The sequence below is a fragment of the Ips typographus genome, linkage group LG15 (assembly GCF_016097725.1).
Source record: "Ips typographus isolate SLU linkage group LG15, UJ_Ityp_2.0, whole genome shotgun sequence".
NCBI classification, from domain to species: domain Eukaryota; kingdom Metazoa; phylum Arthropoda; class Insecta; order Coleoptera; family Curculionidae; genus Ips; species Ips typographus.
In genome coordinates, this window is record NC_138436.1 from 2,013,142 (window position 1) to 2,032,589 (window position 19,448).

Consider the following 19,448-nt stretch of genomic DNA (forward strand, 5'->3'; position numbering starts at 1 on the left):
ATTAAACTTTGTAGCAGACAAGAAAGCAAGGACCAGTTTTCTACAATTGAAAATGTACCTGCAGTATAAAAAACAGTTTTCATAAAATGAAGGAGCATTTAAAGATTTTTGTCTCCAATTAAATCAAGAAAATTGCAGTCCAAAAAGAACTATGGAAAATTGGAAACGAGTAAATTTGTACTATGCGTTTAGCAATATTTTCAGGGTCAGGATACCTTCTTTTATAGGTTTTTGATGAATGGGAGTCCAGAGTCAAGGCAAAAGCAAGGAGAATTCACTTCGCAGAGCAAGAGTTAACTGGGGGTGGACTTGCAGTCGTGGAGATACTGACAAATCTTGAAAAGAGGCTGTTGGAAGTCTTGTCAAAGATATTGATATATGGACATCCCAAAGTTATTGAATTGGGCTTTAAAAAAAAGACAAAAAGTAAACCCAGATATCAAATTAAGAAACTTGAGTGCAGAAAGTTCAGAGAATAGGGACAAGATGGCCGCCAATGATGTTTTGCTTGAGAGTGCTTCTAGTGATTTTAAGTGTAAACACTGTAAAAAGGATGTTGTAAATTCAGTGAAGTGCATAAAATGTGACGAGTTATTTCACCCTAGTTGTTTGGTCCAGTCTGCGCGGGCTAAAAATGCCGTGTGTCGTCATAAACCTCAAAACCAATCCGGTGACACCTCTAATCTCAAAACTGCATCGGACCATTCGGACCCACGCATGACTTCCCTGATGACCGAAAACTGTCTATTGCGTGAGCTAGTGGAGGAAACCAAGTCAAAAAATGCAATACTAAATGAAAATTGTGATTTATTAAAGGAAAAAGTAAAAACCTTGCTTGAAACTGTAAAAATGCATGAAAATACCATACTGGAATTACAAGCAAAAAACGACAAAGAACGTCAAGGTCAGGTAAATCCGACGCCGCCTTCCTTGTCGATATCAACCACGGGTCCAAAGGAAGGAGTTTCAAAGAAGGCTTGGCATTCTTAATATTTTAAAGAACAAATATCCTGAATGCAATAAAATTTACTCCGAAATGAAGATCGAATATGGCAAACTTTTGAGAGAAGCAAAGAGTGGTTTTATATAAATAAGATATCTCATTCTGACAATAAAAGCAAAACAACATGGAATATTGTTAACGATCTGACGGGAAATCAAAAAAAGAAGGATTGTCCTCTGCCCCAGCGCGATTTACAAGATTTGACAAATGACTTTAATGCAATGTTTATAAACGCTGCTCAGGAAGCCCTAAGTAACAGAGGCCGTTATCAACCAGACACAAACTCTCATTCGCACATTAATCTAAACGTGAACTCCATTTATCTATCTATGATGGATGAGAGTGAACTTATACGTATTTCCAAAAACCTAAAATCAAAGCGTTGTGCTGGTGATGATGAAGTCCCACTGTTTATTCTTAAAAGATGCATAGAGGTGATAACAGAGCCACTCGTTCACATAATAAATACTTCTTTCATTTAGGGTATATACCCGACTGCCCTAAAAACAGCCACAGTTATACCATTATTTAAAAAGGGCAATACAAATATGCTCGAAAATTACCGACCCATTAGCATATTGACTTCTTTTTCAAAGCTCTTTGAACGAGCTTTTTACAATAGAATTGTTAATTTTTTCGGATCTAATAAACTACTTTCTAGCTTTCAGCGTGGTTTTCTGCGGGGTAGATCTGTGGAGACAGCAATTTGTGAGTTGACCTCTGAGATTTCAGAGGCTCTGGAGGAGGGAAATCTTTGTGCAGGGCTCTTCCTCGATTTGTCCAAGGCGTTCGACTGCCTTAACCATAAAAGTCTACTTTGTAAACTTAATAGATACGATATTAGGGGATGTGCTTTCTCGTGGGTAGAGTCCTATCTCAAAGGTCGTACTCAGTATGTGACATATAAAGGACAAAAAATCGGAGAGCCTTCAATTGAAATTAGGTGTACCCCAGGGCAGTATACTGGGTCCTCTTCTTTTCATTATTTATTTGAACGATCTGCCACATGCTCTTCATAATGATAACTGCTTAATAAACTATGCAGATGATACTAATTTGATCATAAAAGAAGCAAGTCTATCAAAATTGGTATTGCGGATAGAAGAACAATATGACTTAATAAAGAAGTGGTTTGATAGTAACGGCTTAATTTTAAATTCGGACAAATCACAGTGTGTTTTCTTCCGGACTCAACAAAATAAGGTTAATGTGCCTTCTGAACTTGTGTTCGATCATAACATATTGACGGTGACGAGCGAGAGTAGATTTCTTGGTGTGATCACTGATTCATCAGTTGATTCTCACAAGTGGTCTGCTCATGTTGAGGGTCTGTGTAAAAAGCTTAACACTGTCTGCTATAGTCTCCGAATTATAACTAAATACCTTCATTTGGATGTGTCAAAATTGGTATACAACGGTGATTTCCTATCGTTTTTACGTTATGGCATAATTTTCTGGGGCAGTGGAACAAATTTTTAACTTTTAAAATTTTTACCAACCTACAAACTGAATCAGGATCATTTGGAACTATTTTTTTCGTCTATCAGATCTCAAGGGGGGCATAATAACAATCCGACATGTAGACAGTTTACTTCTGCATACAAAAAAATTCTTATTCATGCTGAAATTCGAGAGCATGGTGCGGGCAACTGTATACCTCTAGAGCAAATCAATATTTTAAATGTGGGTACAAAAAATAAAAATGAAATTCAAATCATAAATGATTCGGTCGTTAATGGAACAGGTGAACTTGATAATGAAAATGAAGAACAATTTGAGCAGTTTTTTTCAGAACATGATTATGCATTAACAGTTAACTCTATTTCTCCATACAGTGTTGAAGTAGTGAAATATATAGCTGGTTTTGTTAGTTTTAAGTTGGGTACAAAGATAAAGTGTGAATTTTGTGTTTCTCAGCTTTATGGAGACAAAGAGAGCTATTTAGGGTCTTTAATTGATTTAAAATCACGAGGTCGCCTTAAGTATCCATCTGATGATGTAGTCGAGATTTGCTATATAACAGAAAAGATAATTCGAACTGAAATAAATACTGGAAATATGAATTTAAAAAAAGAAAATATAAGTGTTAGAATTCTTAAGTATTTTATAAATAGAAATGTTTTTTCATCAATGTCTATTCATGACCCAAATCCAATTGAATCACATAAGTATTTATTAGTAAAAGCTGTTTGCAATACGTATTTTACTGTTAGAATTAACTTCATTTGTAAAAATATTCGCAGTTCGTCAGAAAATATTCGTAATTTATATACCAAATTAATATTATTTAAGGGTCAATAAATTTGTGATAATCCGGCCTATATAAAATAATGTGACATAATTTGCACAATTCGTTTGATATAAATTATTATATAAATTGAATTATATATAATGTTATACAATTAATGTAGTTTTTTTTATTCCTAAAAGAGAAATAATCCTGCTTTTCACTAGCTATGTTTGGGTAATTTGGGTTGATAATGCTGAACCATTCAGGAATTTTTTTCGAACTGGATTTGGCTATTTGCATGGATGTAATAACTATTGCCAAGTATTAATTTACAGGACTATACAAATTATTGTGCAAATGATCGAAACCCACATTCCAAACAGTTCAGAATCAATAACCTAAACAAAGCTAGAATCTAAAATTGTGTGATGTATTTGCATTTAGCCTTTTGATTGTATGTATTATATTACAGAAGGTAAGTCATACTATTGTCATTTTTGAACTCTAACTTTGAGTTACGTAATGAGAGATTTTACAGTCACTTGTGCGATAATGAATGTTTTATTGTACTCTTACGGTACTTTACCACACTAGTGTGATAAAATCGATGATTACGTAACTCAAAAGAAGCTATGTAATTGATCATCACCATGCTAGTCGTAGATAAAATAGTGTACATCACCCGTGGGGTATGGCAAAAACATTCATTATCGCACAAGTGGCTGTAAAATCTCATTACGTAAGTCAAAGTTAGAGTTTAAAAATGACTAATTTCTGTGTAGATCGTAGATAAAATTTTGTACATCACTCGAGTTGTATGGCAAGTTAACGTACTCGTGTGACCACCACAACCCTCCCACTCGTGACTATAAAAATGCTCATACCCCACTAGTAATGTAAATAACTACTAAACTATTCTTTTTTAATATACTGCCAGCACACACTTTTCCTCTTTAACTCATATAAAGGAGAAATGACCGTAAATAGTTTTTGGGAGTAAACTTTTAGATAATATGAACGCCCTATTAATAAATATTGCACATTTTCAATAATAATCCTTGTTAAATTCCGACAAAAGTCATGTTCCACACACTTTTTATGAATAAAATAGAAAAAAGAAACTTTTATGATTTTAACCCCACAGCCACGCCACTGATCTGATAGTGCCAACCGGAAGTTGACGGCCGCCATATTACTCCCCCCCCTCCCCCTTGTTTCTGTTACCCACTTTGTTTGCTATTGCTCCTTCCTGCTATGTTTACATTTTTTTAATTCATTGCTTGAAACGGTTCCTCGTCATCCGAAACTCCTTCATAAAAATTCTCGGCTAAATTTTCCAGTTCTTCTGGTGACAATTTTCGAGCCATCTGAATAAGAGTTTAGAGAAATATAATACTTATATGTATTTGATGGTAAACATGCTACTTACTTTGATTTGGGCGTAATGCAAACTCGATACAGGTTATATATGTATTGTCACGTTTAATTTATGAGCCCTTCTGGGTTCGCCAATTAAACTGACTCACGACGATGAACGTCGCGCCGGGATCTCAGTTTTAGGGATGGAATCAAACACTGAGTTTTCCTCATATAACACTTAAATCTATTAAATACGGTATACACAAATGGATGCACAATACGGTTGTAAACATACAAAAAGTTGACAATTAACAATTGTACTTACATAGTCATAAGCTAAGGACTTAGCTTTTCCTGGCAATGGCTTGGTCACTTCGCGTTTGAATAACTTTGGAGAACGGATTAATTAACTTGATCTTTTCCCGAGGAGAGTCGACATTTCGACTTCTCGGGTCAGCTGGTCGCACTACCGTTGATCGGTTCACACTTATCCTATACTGCTAAAATCGGCGTATTTTATACCCGATTGATCGGCTGACGCAATTTGTTATTGTCGCTTGTTTTTCACATTTCTGCAAAGCAGGTGGTGGTGACTCATCACCGATGCGGTGCACTCGGTGCATGACACATTCGGTGCATCGTGATGCGACCTTGCCTCGTGCGCTTAATATTTCGCAATCCTCGAATACTTTTATGTTTCTTAAGTTAATCAGTCCATCTTTCCAATTAACGGATTTTCCATTCGTGACATATGCCTCCGCCCCAGAAAAACTGGTCCCCAGTTTTAAATGAACAATAATAAAAACTTTAAACAACAGAAAAAACATATCGTTAACATAAATTCAAAAATTACATGTGTACATACCAAGGTATTATGATAAATGGTTAGTAGGTCTACATATGTGAGTATTTCATAGTACTCAGTTAAGTTACAATCATTTCTTAATAATAAGTTAGTACTTTCTCCTGCAATTATACATAAACAATATCATGCACTTTTAGCTATTCGGTTCCGGCACTGGCAGAACAAAAAATATTGCAACACTGAGAAAAGTTTAATAGAGGCTTAGTCCTATGAGCCAAACTTCGCATTTCACATCACTGAACACCATTGTGATCACTGTTCCATAAATGTTTGTGGTGTGAGTCGATTATTGAATCGATGATTCGGCTTGCTTGGACCTCCGTATCAACGTACAGGCCCATCGGGAGTTCCAACAACAATAATGGCTCATCATAGTTCGCCTCTTTCTTACATAGCCCTCAGTGTTACATGAAATATAAGACAAAAGGTTAGTATGTGCTACTTAAGGCTTAATATGCAATATTATGTCTTATAACAGAATTAATTTGAGCATCATTTGTAACCTCTATATATTTGTTAGTATGTACGATCCATTTTCCATTAAAAAATAAAAAATGGAACGTGTGAAATTCATTTTCCAAATGCTGTAAAGCAAGGAATCCCGTGTATGCACCGCGTGATCAAAATTAGTTATGTAAACAACGTCGAACTTTTATGTTAGTAGCTCGTTATCAACCAACAAGATTGTCGGGGCGTCGTGTCAGGAATATTCGCCTCTTCAGCGAAACATTTTTTATCACACCTATTAGTTCATGGCGCTAAAAAATAATTGGATTAATTTCATGACTTATACTCGCCATTTGGGGATAATATGACATCATACATTCCAAAATTTTTTTTATTATATACTTTTTTTTATATATCATCCACTTGTGTATATCACGTCTGTATCAACATATGCATATATATATAGCCATTAAAATACAAAACAATAATAAGGTAACATAAATTAAATTGTAGACCTCATAGCTGCTGATAAGTAGCATATGGCCCCATGTCGTCAAACGGTTCTAATTGCGCGATAAACGGCTGTGTTACCGCGTGTCTAAGAACTTCTTCAGTTTGTTGCTGAATAATGGGCCCCCCTTCTTGCACCTGCGCCAGGTTTTCCGGATTCGGGCATAGTGCCGGATTGCGGTCGACCTGACTTGCGTGTGATCCAGGAGGTCCAAATGCACCTCCAGAAGATGTGCCAGCAGAACTGATTTCTGATGTTTCATCCCTTTCTTGTGTTTGGGGCACTACTGGTACCCGAAACTGATATGTCATATCATTTACATAAGCATGAGGATATGGCGGATGACCTGGTTGACTCAAAAATTGAGTTCTCCCGTACACACATGTAGCACAAGGACATCCTTGCACAAATACATTTTCCCATGCTCGCCAAAAATCCTCAGGTCGATATTGAGGTTGTTGGGGTGATATGCAAATTGCACAATCACATGTCGAAAACGGAGTGCCCCCTTGATGTACTTTTTCGCCAAGTAGAAGTATGGTATACTCCGTATGAATGATCTGAGTCCACAGGCCAAGTAGAGATTTTGTAATCCCCAACAATTGTATTGGTACCACTCGATCAAACTCTCCGTGCAGTTCCCACAAGTGGTACAGTGCCAATTTGTATAAATACAGTTTGGTGTTTATTTCGGTAACACACCTAATGTAAAACAAGAAATTCACAATCCATTCCATGTTTGGCACTTTCGCGAAAATTATAGGTTAACTTCACCCAAGTGTTACTTCACGACCGATTTCTAAAATGACACTGTAAATTGTTGTCCCATTCGGGTTTATTTAAACCAATCTAGTAATTAGTCATTATTCATAACTGCGCGTAGCGATGAATCAAATTTGTCTTATCGCTCGCGAATTAGTTGCTTTCTTTACCAAATGCATAAACAACTATATGGTCAAGGTGATTATTACACCGACAACATCATTATTTATGTTTATTCGTTTGTAGGTACCTACATCACAATAACAATATTCAATGTTTTTATTTCCATTACATGTAACCATTTTTTATCTTATAGGGAAAATTAAACTGATATCTGTTCTTGAATTTTAAGAATTTGCGCAATAAAAATTCAGACGCAGATAACAGAATAAAATCCTTGGGCCCTGTAAAAATAGGTACATAGCTCAATATGTGGAGCCGTACATTATAATTGTTACTTTGTTTAAACATTATGCTTAATTGCATTTTTGCATTTTATGCATTAATCGGTCTGCACTGAACAATGTCTGGTCTCATTAAGATATTATTCCGAACTGGTCAAATCAGCGAATCCCATGGGTTTAAGCATGGTGCACCATTTAACTGTTGGGAAAACATTTCTCTGATAACCTTAACATTTGACAAGTTCATCGTCTGGAAGTAATTTGCTAATTTCAGCATCCTGGCTTTCCGGTGGAGAGGGATCTGAATTGTATTTATACGGTTTTCTTATCACATTCTCCACAGTTCGTCCTCTGACCCACACGAAACTTTACCGTGCATTTTTGTCGTGTGTTTCGTAGTGCATTTATAGTCTTTTGTAGTGCATTGTGTCATTTTTAAAAGTAAGTATAAGTGCTTTTTTTTTTTCCTTTTATTCATCATTTCCATATATTTTTCCTTCCAAAGAAAAATTCTCTTTGTTTCGCTATCCAATGTTAACAATATCCTCCCTTTCAGATGGAACCTGGAAATGAAGTCGACACCGAAAAGGGCCGGGGCCGCGGTGCCCGTCTGATGGCCCTATTGGCTGCCCAGCGGGCCCGACGCACCGTGGGTGCGGCCAGCCTAAAACTGGGGCCTGGAGTGGAAGCTGGTCCTTCTGCGACCAGCGAGGTGGAGGCTCCCCCTCAGGTGGCAGGTGAGGTGGAGGCTCCTCCTCAAGTGGCAGGTGAGGTGGAGGCTCCTCCTGGGGTTCCAGCATCCGCAGAGGAAGACAGAACAGAGGAGGAAGGCGGCGTCAACGACGCCTCAATAGCGGTGGCGCCGCGTTTGGCTGTTGAAGCCATAGGCAGCAATGCAAAGACAGTGAACTTTTATTTTTTTTTAAAACAAAGAAAATAAATTATTAACCGAAATGCTTGTATTATTTTTGTTGCGGGGTTCCTTCTGGTGTCCATGGGTCATGGTAATGTAAAATTCTGCTTACATGGACCACTTCAGTCTTAGATTTTGGCGAAATGCCCTTTCGTATCTCACAGTCCACATCAGACATTTTCCGATTTATGTAATAAGGACCAAACCATCTAAGCAGTAATTTTTCACTTTTTCCTACTTTCCTAATAGGGGTGAAAACTTTTACTTGGTCCCCCACTTCAAATTCAACATGGCGGTGTTTACAATCATACCGTAATTTATCTATGTCTTGACGCCGTTTTATATTTTCAACTGCCAAATTTCTGACTGCTAAACCATTGTCTCTAATTTGGTCGCTATTACTACTTTCTAAGGGTGGCAATAAGTTTGCTTCTGTTGGTAAAATAGGTTCACGACCGTACACCAGCATGAATGGTGAGAATTTAGTACTATCTTGTTTTGCAGAATTGTACGCAAAAGTCACATGTGGAAGATATTCATCCCAATTTGATTGATCAGTATTAGTATACATAGATAACATATTGGCTAAAGTTTTATTAAATCTTTCTGTTAAGCCATTAGTTGCGGGATGATATGCAGTAGTAAACTGACTCGTTGTCCCCATCTTTTTTAGCAATTCCGTAACCAATTCTGATTGAAAAACTTTCCCTCTATCGCTTAACAATTCCTTGGGTGCACCGTGTTTTGTAATAATCCTCTCCAGTATAAATTTTGCTACAGGTCCGGCTTTGCCGCTCGGTAATGCGTCAGTCTCCGCCCACCTTGTGGCGTAATCTGTCGCTACCACTATCATGGTTTTTCCGCTGCTACTTCTGCGAAACGGACCTAATAAATCTATCCCAACTTTTTCAAATGGGGTGCCAACTGGAATAGGATGTAACAGACCGATAGGCTTTTGATTTTGTTGGCCTTTCCTGGCCTGACAATCCGGGCATCCTTTTACAAAACGTTCCACGTCCTTTTGCAACCCTTGCCAATAGTATCTTTGTTTTATCTTCGCTAGGGTTTTTGACAATCCCAAATGGCCACTCAGCGGTTCTGAGTGGTGGGAGTACAAAATTTCCCCTATTAACTGTTGCGGTATCACTAAAAGTTTAGTCCGGCCCACTTCATGCGGGTTTATACGGTACAAAACTTCTGACTCAAGTCTAAAATTTTTCGCTTGCTTACGTATACCTACCAATTGTAGCTTCTTCAGGATGTTTTATAGCTTGAATTATTTCCAAAATGTTTTTATCTTTTGCTTGCAATTCTGCAATGTTACGCATATCCAATAAAAAGGTTGGTATTTCGTCAATCTCTTGTACTTTCGTATTTGCTGGCAAAACAGGATATCTGCTTACGCAGTCTGCATCTCTGTGAGCAATTCCTGATTTATGATGTACTGTGTAGTCAAATTCAGATAACTTCAACGCCCAACGCGCTAGACGTCCAGTAGTCTCTTTCAAGGTTTTTAACCAACATAGCGCATGATGATCAGTCACTATTTTTATAGGTTTTCCATAAATAAAATGTCTAAAATAGGATAGCGCCCATATAGCTGCTAACCCTTCAAGTTCTGTTATTGAATAATTTTTCTCAGCTTTACTAAGGCTTCTACTTGCATATGCTATTGGGTGTAACGCATTTTCATGATCTTCCTGCAATAATATTGCTCCGATTCCATCTTTACATGCATCTACCCTCAATTCACATCCTTTATTTGGTTGAAAATGTGCCAAAACTGGTTCACTAATCAATTTTTGTTTTAGTGTTTCAAATGCTTTGTCATGTATGTCCTGCCAATCAAATTTATTTTGTTTCTTTGTTAGATCATGTAAGGGACGTGCAATTTTTGCAAAATTTTCTATAAACTTCCGGTAGTAGTTACAAAGTCCCAAAAAACTTTGTACACCCTTTACATTCTTTGGTTTTGGAAAATTTTCAATTGAAACTAATTTTGACTTATCCGGAAAAATTCCATCCTTCGAAATTGTATAACCAAGAATATTAATTTTTTCTTTTAAATATTCACATTTTTTAGGTTTTAGTGTTAAGCCTGCACTTCGAAGTCTATTGAAAACTTTACGTAATTTTTCCAAATGTTCATCTATCGTTTTAGAAAAAATTATAATATCGTCCATGTAAATTAAAACTTCCTTCCATTTTAAATCTCTAAACACTACATCTCCTAACTGTTGAAATGTTGCCGGGGCATTGCACAATCCAAAAGGCATCACATTAAATTCCCATAATCCGTGACCTGGCGCTGTAAAGGCAGTAAGTGGCTTACTTTCTTCTTTTACTTTGACTTGCCAATAACCTGAATACATGTCCAACGATGAGAAATATTTGGCGTTTCCTAAGTACGTCAAAATATCCTCAATATTAGATCCTGACCATGAATTTTTTACTGTCACATTGTTTAACTTGCGATAATCCACGCAAAATCGTGTCTCTCCAGACTTTTTCTTTACTAATACGACGGGACTTGCCCAGGGCGAGTTACTTTGCCTTATTATGTCGTATTGTTCCATTTCTCTTATCTGCTCATCTATTATCTCTCTTTCTTTTTGTGCCACTCTGTAAGGTTTCTGTTTTATAGGTTTAGCATTCCCGACATCGATTTCATGTTCAATGACATCGGTTTTTCCCATATATTTTGGTGTTTTAGAAAAAACGTCACTATATTCTGACAGTAATGTCTGCAATTCGTTACACAATTCTGGGTTCGTTATATTGCTTAGGTTATGGTCATTCATGATAATCATTTCTTCATCATCTTCAGTTTCATCAATACAATGAACTGGAATTTTTGCTATATCCATTTCTATATTTTTCTCTAAATAACCAATTGTGGAATTTTTCAATATGAACACTTTTTCAAACCTCATATTATTAATTTTGATGTACCATTTGCCATTTTTCACAAAAATATTTGAACAAATCAACCCTCTTGGTCGTAGGTATTTATCGTTCTCGATAAAGCAGTACTTCGTGAACTCGTGCGGAGATAAGGCACAGTTCAGTCGTACCGTTATCTCGCGACCAACCTCGACCATGTAGTCGGTTTCAAGTGCAACCTTCAAACTTCGCGCGGTTGACTCAATCTCGACGTTCGCAAATACCTTATTAGTATCTTCCATTTGTTCTATTTTCCCTATGTTGCTGTTGACATTGTTGCCAAAATGTAAAATCAATGGGTCAAGTTCATGGTATAATGTCACAGTATTGGTATTATAGTCAATCAATGATTTTTTACTAGCCAAAAAGTTATGTCCCAAAATTAAGGCTTTTGATAAATTTTGCACCACTAGTGCCTCAACGGAAATAATTGTGCCATTAACTTTTATAATTACCTCTGAATTGCCGAGAGGTTGAACTGGATAACCTCCTGCGGTTATCAGTTGTATATTGTCTTGTAACCGTCTCATGTTACTGATATAATCTATGTCAACTACATTTTTACAAGCTCCTGTATCAAGTAAAACAGGGACGTTATCTTTATCGTTAACCGTGATATGTACTATTAATGTCTTAGTGGTGCCCGTAGATGATAATTGGACAATTTCGTTCGGGCTTCTTAATTTTGAAACTGTCCTCTGTCGTTTGGGTTTCTTCGGCCTTGAGGTGCATTCCTTTGGAAAGGCCTGTTATTGAAATTACAAGACACATGACCGGGCCTACGGCAATCAATGCAAATAACCCGGCCGTCGTGCGTTCTCGTACGAGGCAAATAATTATTGCTATTATTATTCCTCCAGTTCTGATTTCTGTTCCCGTTAAAAGTATCCTGGTTCCGGGGTTGTTGCGAATTGTTTCTTACAAATTGTCGCCCCCTATTGAATGAGTTGTTCCTCGGATTATTTTGATTTGGTCTAAAATTATTCACCCTTGGAACATAGGTATTTCGTGCTTGATTTTGAACCGTATTCGAAAAATTCCTATTAAAAAATGTCCGTGGCCTGGTGTCATTCCAGGTCCTTTGCCGGTCTGTTGGGTTATTACCACTGTTACTGTTACTGACTGCCGCAGATACTGACAATAAAGCTGTACTCTGTGTCATTTGGTTTACCAATGTCCTTTCTTTGATATCGCTTATTTTAATGACCAATTGCTTTAAATCGTCAAAATTTCTATTGCTAGAACTAAGCAAATAATACATCTCATAGTAAGATGGATGTAAACCATTTTCAAAATGATCCCTAAACGCGTCAAAAGTCATTTCTGGGTCAATCTCGTTTGCGATTGCCAATAGATCATAATAGTACTTTTTAATGTCCTCGACGTCCTGCTGTTTGCGGGTGTTTAATCTAAATTTTAACTTTCGGAGTGGCTGTTCTCCTGAAAACTCTTTCAAAAAATCTGATTTAATATTTAGCCATGTTTTCATCTGATTCTCTGGCTCACTAATATAATTACTAAACCACGTATGGGCTGACCCTTCCAAAAAATTAGCCAAATAAGATATTTTATGATTTTCTGACCAGCTATTCACAATTGCTGCCTTTTCGTATTTATTTATAAAAATACTGGGAGAGTCAATAGAAGGGTTAAATGTAGATGGGCATGTAAACTTTGGGGTGGCCGGAGTTTTTGGCTCAGCCAAAGCTGCCTGTAATGTCATGTTAGCCATTACTAAAATATCGTTAGGGCGTATGGCACGGTTTCTTTCCCGAATCACAGGGGGTGGGCAAGAATTATTAGAACTATGTAATAATTCTGAGGGGCGGGATTTTGGTGGCACTACCACTTCTAAGGGACTTTCCTGCCAAGGATCCTCTGTTTCACGTGGTTTTGGCGGAGTTCTACTTAACGAAGCTCTTGGTTTGAAATAAACTTCCGTAGATTGGGGCTTAGAAGTCGAAGCCGAGGCTTGGGAAGTTTGAGCTTGAACGCCCACGACAGTATTGTCAAGAGTATTTTCTTCGTCCTCACTGCTTGTCAAACAAACTGAACTGGGTTTGTCAAGCTTCTGTTTGTGTGAAGAAGTTGCTGTTTGTGTCGGAGCAGGAAAACTCACAGTCGAACTGTGATGCTCGGGTTTAAAATCTTTTAACTCTTTTATCACCTTCTCTGGGTTTCGACCCCTAGCGATAGCTTCACGTAACACGAATTTTTCTTTTTCCGACAAACTTTGAGCCCTACTGCGAGTTTTTACTCGATCTTTGTCACTCGACTCACTCATGGACAATTTTTAAATTCATTTATGTGCTATATTTATTTTTTTTTCAAATTATTTTTCAAAAGATTAAATTAAAATTTTTTTTCTTTTAAGCAAGTTGATTATTCCTAGCAATTTCTTTACGAATTTGCTTGTTCATCAGACTAATAATCTTTTTGACGCTAAAATACACAAGCATTAATACCCCCATGCACAGAAAAATAATAATTAAAATTTCCTTTGCCGACCATGAATTATCTTTTCCTGAACTATTTGATACACCTCCACTGTTTCCCGCTTGGGAAATAATAATTTCCTCCTCTTTTGAAGATGTACCACCCATATTAAACTAAAATTTTCTCAAATGAACGCTTTAATAGCAAAGGTAACCCCCAAAAAATCACTGAATAAATCAATGTTACTATCCCTAGCCAAAAGAAAATAATACTAAAAATTTCTTTTATAGTCCACACATTATTTTCCTGAATCTTTATCATACCCCCAAAACAGACCGGCACCTCCACCAAATGTCACGTTTATTTTATGAGCCCTTTCGGATTCATTAATTAAACTGACTCACGACGTTAAACGTCTTGCCGGGATCTCAGTTTTAAGGATGGAATCAAACACTGAGTTTTCTATTAAACACTTAAATCTATTAAATACAGTATACACAAATGGGTCTGCACAATATGGTCATAAACACACTAACAATTAAACAATGGTACTTACACAAATTCATACGCTAAGGACTTAGCATTTTCTGGCGGCTGGCTTGGTCACTTTTGTGTTGGAACAACTTATGAGAACGGACTACTTAACTTGATCTTTTCTTGACCGAGGAGAGTCGACATCTCGACTTCCTGGTTCAGCTGGTCGCACTACTGTCGATTGGTTCACACTCATCCTATACTGCTAAAATCGGCGTATTTTATACCCGATTGATCGGCTGACGCAGCTTGTTATTGTCGCTTGTTTTTCACATTTCTGCAAAGCAGGTGGTGGTGACTCATCACCGATACGGTGCACTCGGTGCAACGTGATGCGACCTTGCCTCGTGCGCTTAACATTTCGCAATCCTCGATGTTTTTTAAGTTAATCAGTCCATCTTTTCAATTAACGGATTTTCCATTCGTGACAATAGTTTCTCTTCCATTCAAGAATTTGGAACCAGATCTTGGTGATACTTATTCTCAGGCACTTCGTAGATTTATGTCACTTGAATCAAGACTTATAAAAAATTCTACTTTGTATGCTTCCTATTGTGATTTTATGAAGGACTACGTTGATAGTGGTCACATGTCTCTGGTTACACCTTCAACTTCGAGGCCATCTCTTTGTGCTTACTTACCGCATCATTGCGTTTTAAAACCTGATAGTGTTAGCACTAAATTGCGTGTCGTTTGGGATGGGTCAGCCAAGAGTCCAAAAGGATTGAGTTTAAATGATACACTACTTTCAGGTCCAAAATTACAACAGGATATCTTTTCCCTGCTTCTAAATTTTCGCGTTCATCCTATTGTATTCATTGCCGACGTCAAACAAATGTTTCGCCAGATTCTTATTACTCCATCTCATAGAGATTTTCTCCGAATACTGTGGCGATTTTCTCCTGATGAGCCACTTTCTGAGTGGACATTGAATACAGTTACGTTCGGTTTGAGTTGCAGCCCTTATTTAGCTATACGCACTCTAAATGAGCTTGCTGATGTAGAAGGCTCTCGTTTCCCAAACGCCAGTAAACTTCTTAAGACTCAGACTTACGTGGATGACATATTGGGTACAAGCCCTTCGGTTTCTGGAGCGCTTCAGCTACAATCTGAATTAATTCAACTTCTAAGGCTAGGAGGCTTCGAGTTACGTAAATGGGCCAGCAATGCTCCTGAACTGCTCTCCACTGTTTCAGAATCCGACAGACAAATGCCCCTATCTTTCGATATAGAAGAACCCCAGTTTCTTAAAGTATTAGGTCTTCAGTGGCAACCTAAATCAGATTCATTTTCTTACCGATGCCAATTAAGTGAACGACCGTGTACTAAGCGAAATATATTATCTGACATAGGTAGAATTTTTGATCCTCTAGGATTTCTTTGCCCTGTGGTTCTACTAGCAAAATATATTATGCAATGCTTGTGGAGTTCTCAAATCGATTGGGACGAAACCCCTTCAGATAGGATAGTCTCTGCTTGGTCACGATTGAAAAAAGAAATTCCTGCAATTTCTAGTTTAAAAATTCCACGTCACATTTTTCTAATAAATTTCGAAGATGCGAATTGCATGCTTTCTGCGACACTTCCTCTATCGGATACGGAGGGGTTGTTTATGTTCGTGTAGAAACGGGAAATTCTATTTCGGTGTCCCTTTTATGTGCAAAAAGCAGAGTTGCACCCTTGAAATCCCTAACTATTCCTAAGTTGGAATTAGTAGCAGCGAAACTACTAGCCGACTTAATTTATTCTGTGAAAAGTACTTATCATGATCAAATTAATTTCGATTTGTGTACCGCCTGGACTGACTCTCAAGTTGTTCTTTCTTGGTTAAACGCATCGCCTAGTCGGTGGAAAACTTTCGTATCAAACCGAGTCAGTCATATTCAAGATATAGTACCACCTTCTTCATGGAGGTATATTCCCTCTGCACTTAACCCTGCAGATTACGCTTCACGAGGCATGAACCCGTCGGAATTAATTTGTAACGATGTCTGGTGGAGAGGACCATCGTTTCTTTCTGAGCCTCGTGACGAATGGCTGGAGGAGTGGTTTAAACGACCTGAGTTGAATACCTCCGAAGTTTCCAGTGAGGAGAAATCAATTTCCTTAAATGTGGTGACCGTAACTCATGCTTTCGATGATTTTCTTGAAAAATATTCCTCACTGGCCAAAATTCAAAGAATACTAGCTTATTGTTTTCGTATATACTCTAATTGGAAATTTCCTGAATCAAAGCGTTTTGGCATTCCTACGGAAGTTGAACTTCAACAAGTTTTAATGCGGTTGATAAAATATGTTCAGGAAACTGAATTTTCTGACCTTATCATGAAGATAAATAATAATCAACCCCTACCTAAACCCTTTCGAAAACTTTCATTATTTCTTGACTCAGATAAATTTCTTCGAACCGGGGGACGTTTGAAATACTCCGACTTAGAATATTCTGCAAAATACCCTTTGCTATTGCCGAGCTCGCATCGTTTAACATTTTTGATTGTTGAGCAAACGCATGTAAAATTCTTACATCCAGGCTTAAGAACGTTGCATAACTTACTTCTTCAAAAATACTGGATCGTTTCAGCCCGAAAGGTTATTCAAAAAACTCTATCAAATTGCATTCGTTGTTTCAGAGCTAATCCTAAGTGTTGCTCGCCACCTCCGATGGGAAATCTACCTTCTTATCGAATTTGTCAAATTAAGCCGTTTTCCCACGTGGCTATTGATTTATGTGGTCCGTTTTTCTTAACCGTTTTCCGTCATCGAGGAGCAAAGGTATTCAAATCTTACGTCTGTGTTTTCGTCTGTACCGCTACAAAAGCGATTCACTTAGAAATAACGCAAGAACTTTCCGCTGACAGTTTTCTTGCTGCCTTTAAACGTTTCATAGCTAGACGGGGAATGATAATAGCGTGTCATAGTGACAATGGCACTAATTTTACTGGTGCAAACAACAAAATCAAAGAGTTAGCAAAAACTACGTCGGAAAAGTTGTCATTTCAGTGGTATTTCAGTCCACCTTCCGGTCCCCATTTTAATGGTCTTGCCGAAGCCGGAGTGAAAAGCGTCAAATCACATATACTTCGAGTTGTGGGTGAGCAGCGTTTAAGCTTCGAGGAATTTTCGACCCTATTGTGCCAAATAGAATCAGTTCTAAATTCAAGACCATTATGTTCACAAAGTTCAGATCCCAATGACTTGATTCCTTTGACCCCAGGCCATTTTCTAACATTGGAGCCATTAAACTCGGTAATTCACGAATCTGATTTCACTCATACTAAACTCAATCATTTATCTCGCTGGCAATTTATTCAAAGGTTACATTTTGATTTTTGGAAAAGGTACTCTACAGAATATTTGAATACTTTACAGCAAAGGCATAAGTGGTATGGTGATTCTGGAAAAATTGAATTAAACGATTTAGTTCTTCTTAAGCGCGAGAAAACTTCTCCTTTCACATGGCCACTTGGTCGCGTGGTACAACTGCACCCGGGTGAGGATGGTTACTGCCGAGTAGTAACTGTTCGAACAGCCAGCGGAATGTTTAAAAGACCGGTTGTAAAATTGTGCCCTTTACCAAAGGGTAATTAATTCGCATATTCATTACTATTGTTTCGTTTTTTTTTTTGTTTTATTTTGGGATTTCTTATTTAAGGGGTTGGAATTAAGATATAAATTTTTTTGTCTTTATCTAAATATTATTTTAGTTATATTTCACTACTAATATTATTTTTTCGTATCAGGGTTTTTTTAGAAAACTAAGGTTTTGGTGGCCGGTTAATGTTAATGCATAACATTGGTGATATAAATTTTCCTCGAATTTTTCATTCTATATATATATTTGTTTAATACTACCATTATCTGCACAAGGGTATTTCAATTCAAAAGGGCGCGCAGGCGCAATGAAGAATCAGTACTGCTTGAAAAGCGGTCTTGAACATTCGAACGAGACGACGCGACACAAACAGACACTAATCCGGATTTACCGTTTTAATTACAACAATTTTACTTATCCTAAGAAAACTCGTGGTTTACGTGTATGTGTGTGGGGATCCCCAGAAGAGCGGCCAGAGCAGACAACTGGTGAGTGCCCTTTTCATTTTGGTACTTTTGTGCATTTCTCGGTGTTAGCGTCTAGATTACTTTTCATACAGTCCACTACTTTCAATTTCTATTTTCATTCACCTATGCGTTAACACCCCCTACTTTATACAATGGACAGACAATCAACACCCTGATTTGCTATGGATGTGGTAAACCTGGACACGTCAGGAGTAATTGCCCAAACTGCAACAACAACTCTAAAGGTAAACCAAACCATACTACAGTTGTCAACATTGAGCTAGGAAATGCCCAAATAGCAGCTTATCTGGATTCTGGAGCTCAACACAGCATTGCAGGGACTCAACTCAAGGAAATACTGTACCAAACATGTACTCCTCAAGAAGAGGCAGATTTAAAATTGACATTAGCGGATGGACGAACCAGAAATGTTCAAGCCCATACCTTTACAGCCCAAATCAAAATGGAAGAGCGTGCACACACCATCTCATTTTATGCAATACCTGAACATCAACAGAGTAAGACATTACTTGGTGCTGATTTTTTGCAGGCAGCCAACGTTGTCCTAGACCTACCAAATCAATCATGGTTCTATGGTGACTGTCCACACTTAAAATATCCATTTGTTCCTGACCACACAGAGAAAACCAACCTTTGTCTGGACCTGTCAATCCAGCACACAAGTGAAGTCACTCTTCAATCTGATGAAGGAACACTTCTCTCAAATGAGGAAAGAAAAATCCTAAATGATCTACTTTACAGAAATGAGGACTTATTTGAAAACAATACTCAACCTACTCCTTTTGCAGAGCATGTTATTAACCTGAATGATGACTTACCAGTTGCTGTGCCACCTTATAGGTTATCTCCGCAGAAAAAGGATCAATTCAAAATTGAACTCGACAAATTACTCAGCCAAGGGATTATAGAAGACTGTGAATCTCCTTACGCTTCACCAGTTGTTCTAGTTCCGAAGAAAGAT

The 19,448-nt window shown here is 37.6% G+C and overlaps 1 protein-coding gene and 1 long non-coding RNA gene across 2 annotated transcripts in view; both read left to right on the forward strand.

The window, feature by feature from the left end:
• Positions 1-7,776: 7,776 nt before the first annotated feature.
• Positions 7,777-8,919, forward strand: LOC145738273 (uncharacterized). The gene is made up of 2 exons (XM_081993099.1): positions 7,777-8,022; positions 8,138-8,919. The coding sequence occupies exon 2, from the start codon at positions 8,138-8,140 to the stop codon at positions 8,519-8,521; it is 384 nt and encodes a 127-aa protein (XP_081849225.1). The 5' UTR covers positions 7,777-8,022; the 3' UTR covers positions 8,522-8,919.
• A 5,683-nt stretch (positions 8,920-14,602) lies between these two features.
• Positions 14,603-19,448, forward strand: part of LOC145738266 (uncharacterized) — a 266,136-nt gene continuing 261,290 nt past the window's right edge. Inside the window, exon 1 of the long non-coding RNA XR_014180674.1 lies at positions 14,603-14,695. This is a non-coding gene — a long non-coding RNA (uncharacterized LOC145738266). The remainder of the gene's footprint in view (positions 14,696-19,448) is intronic.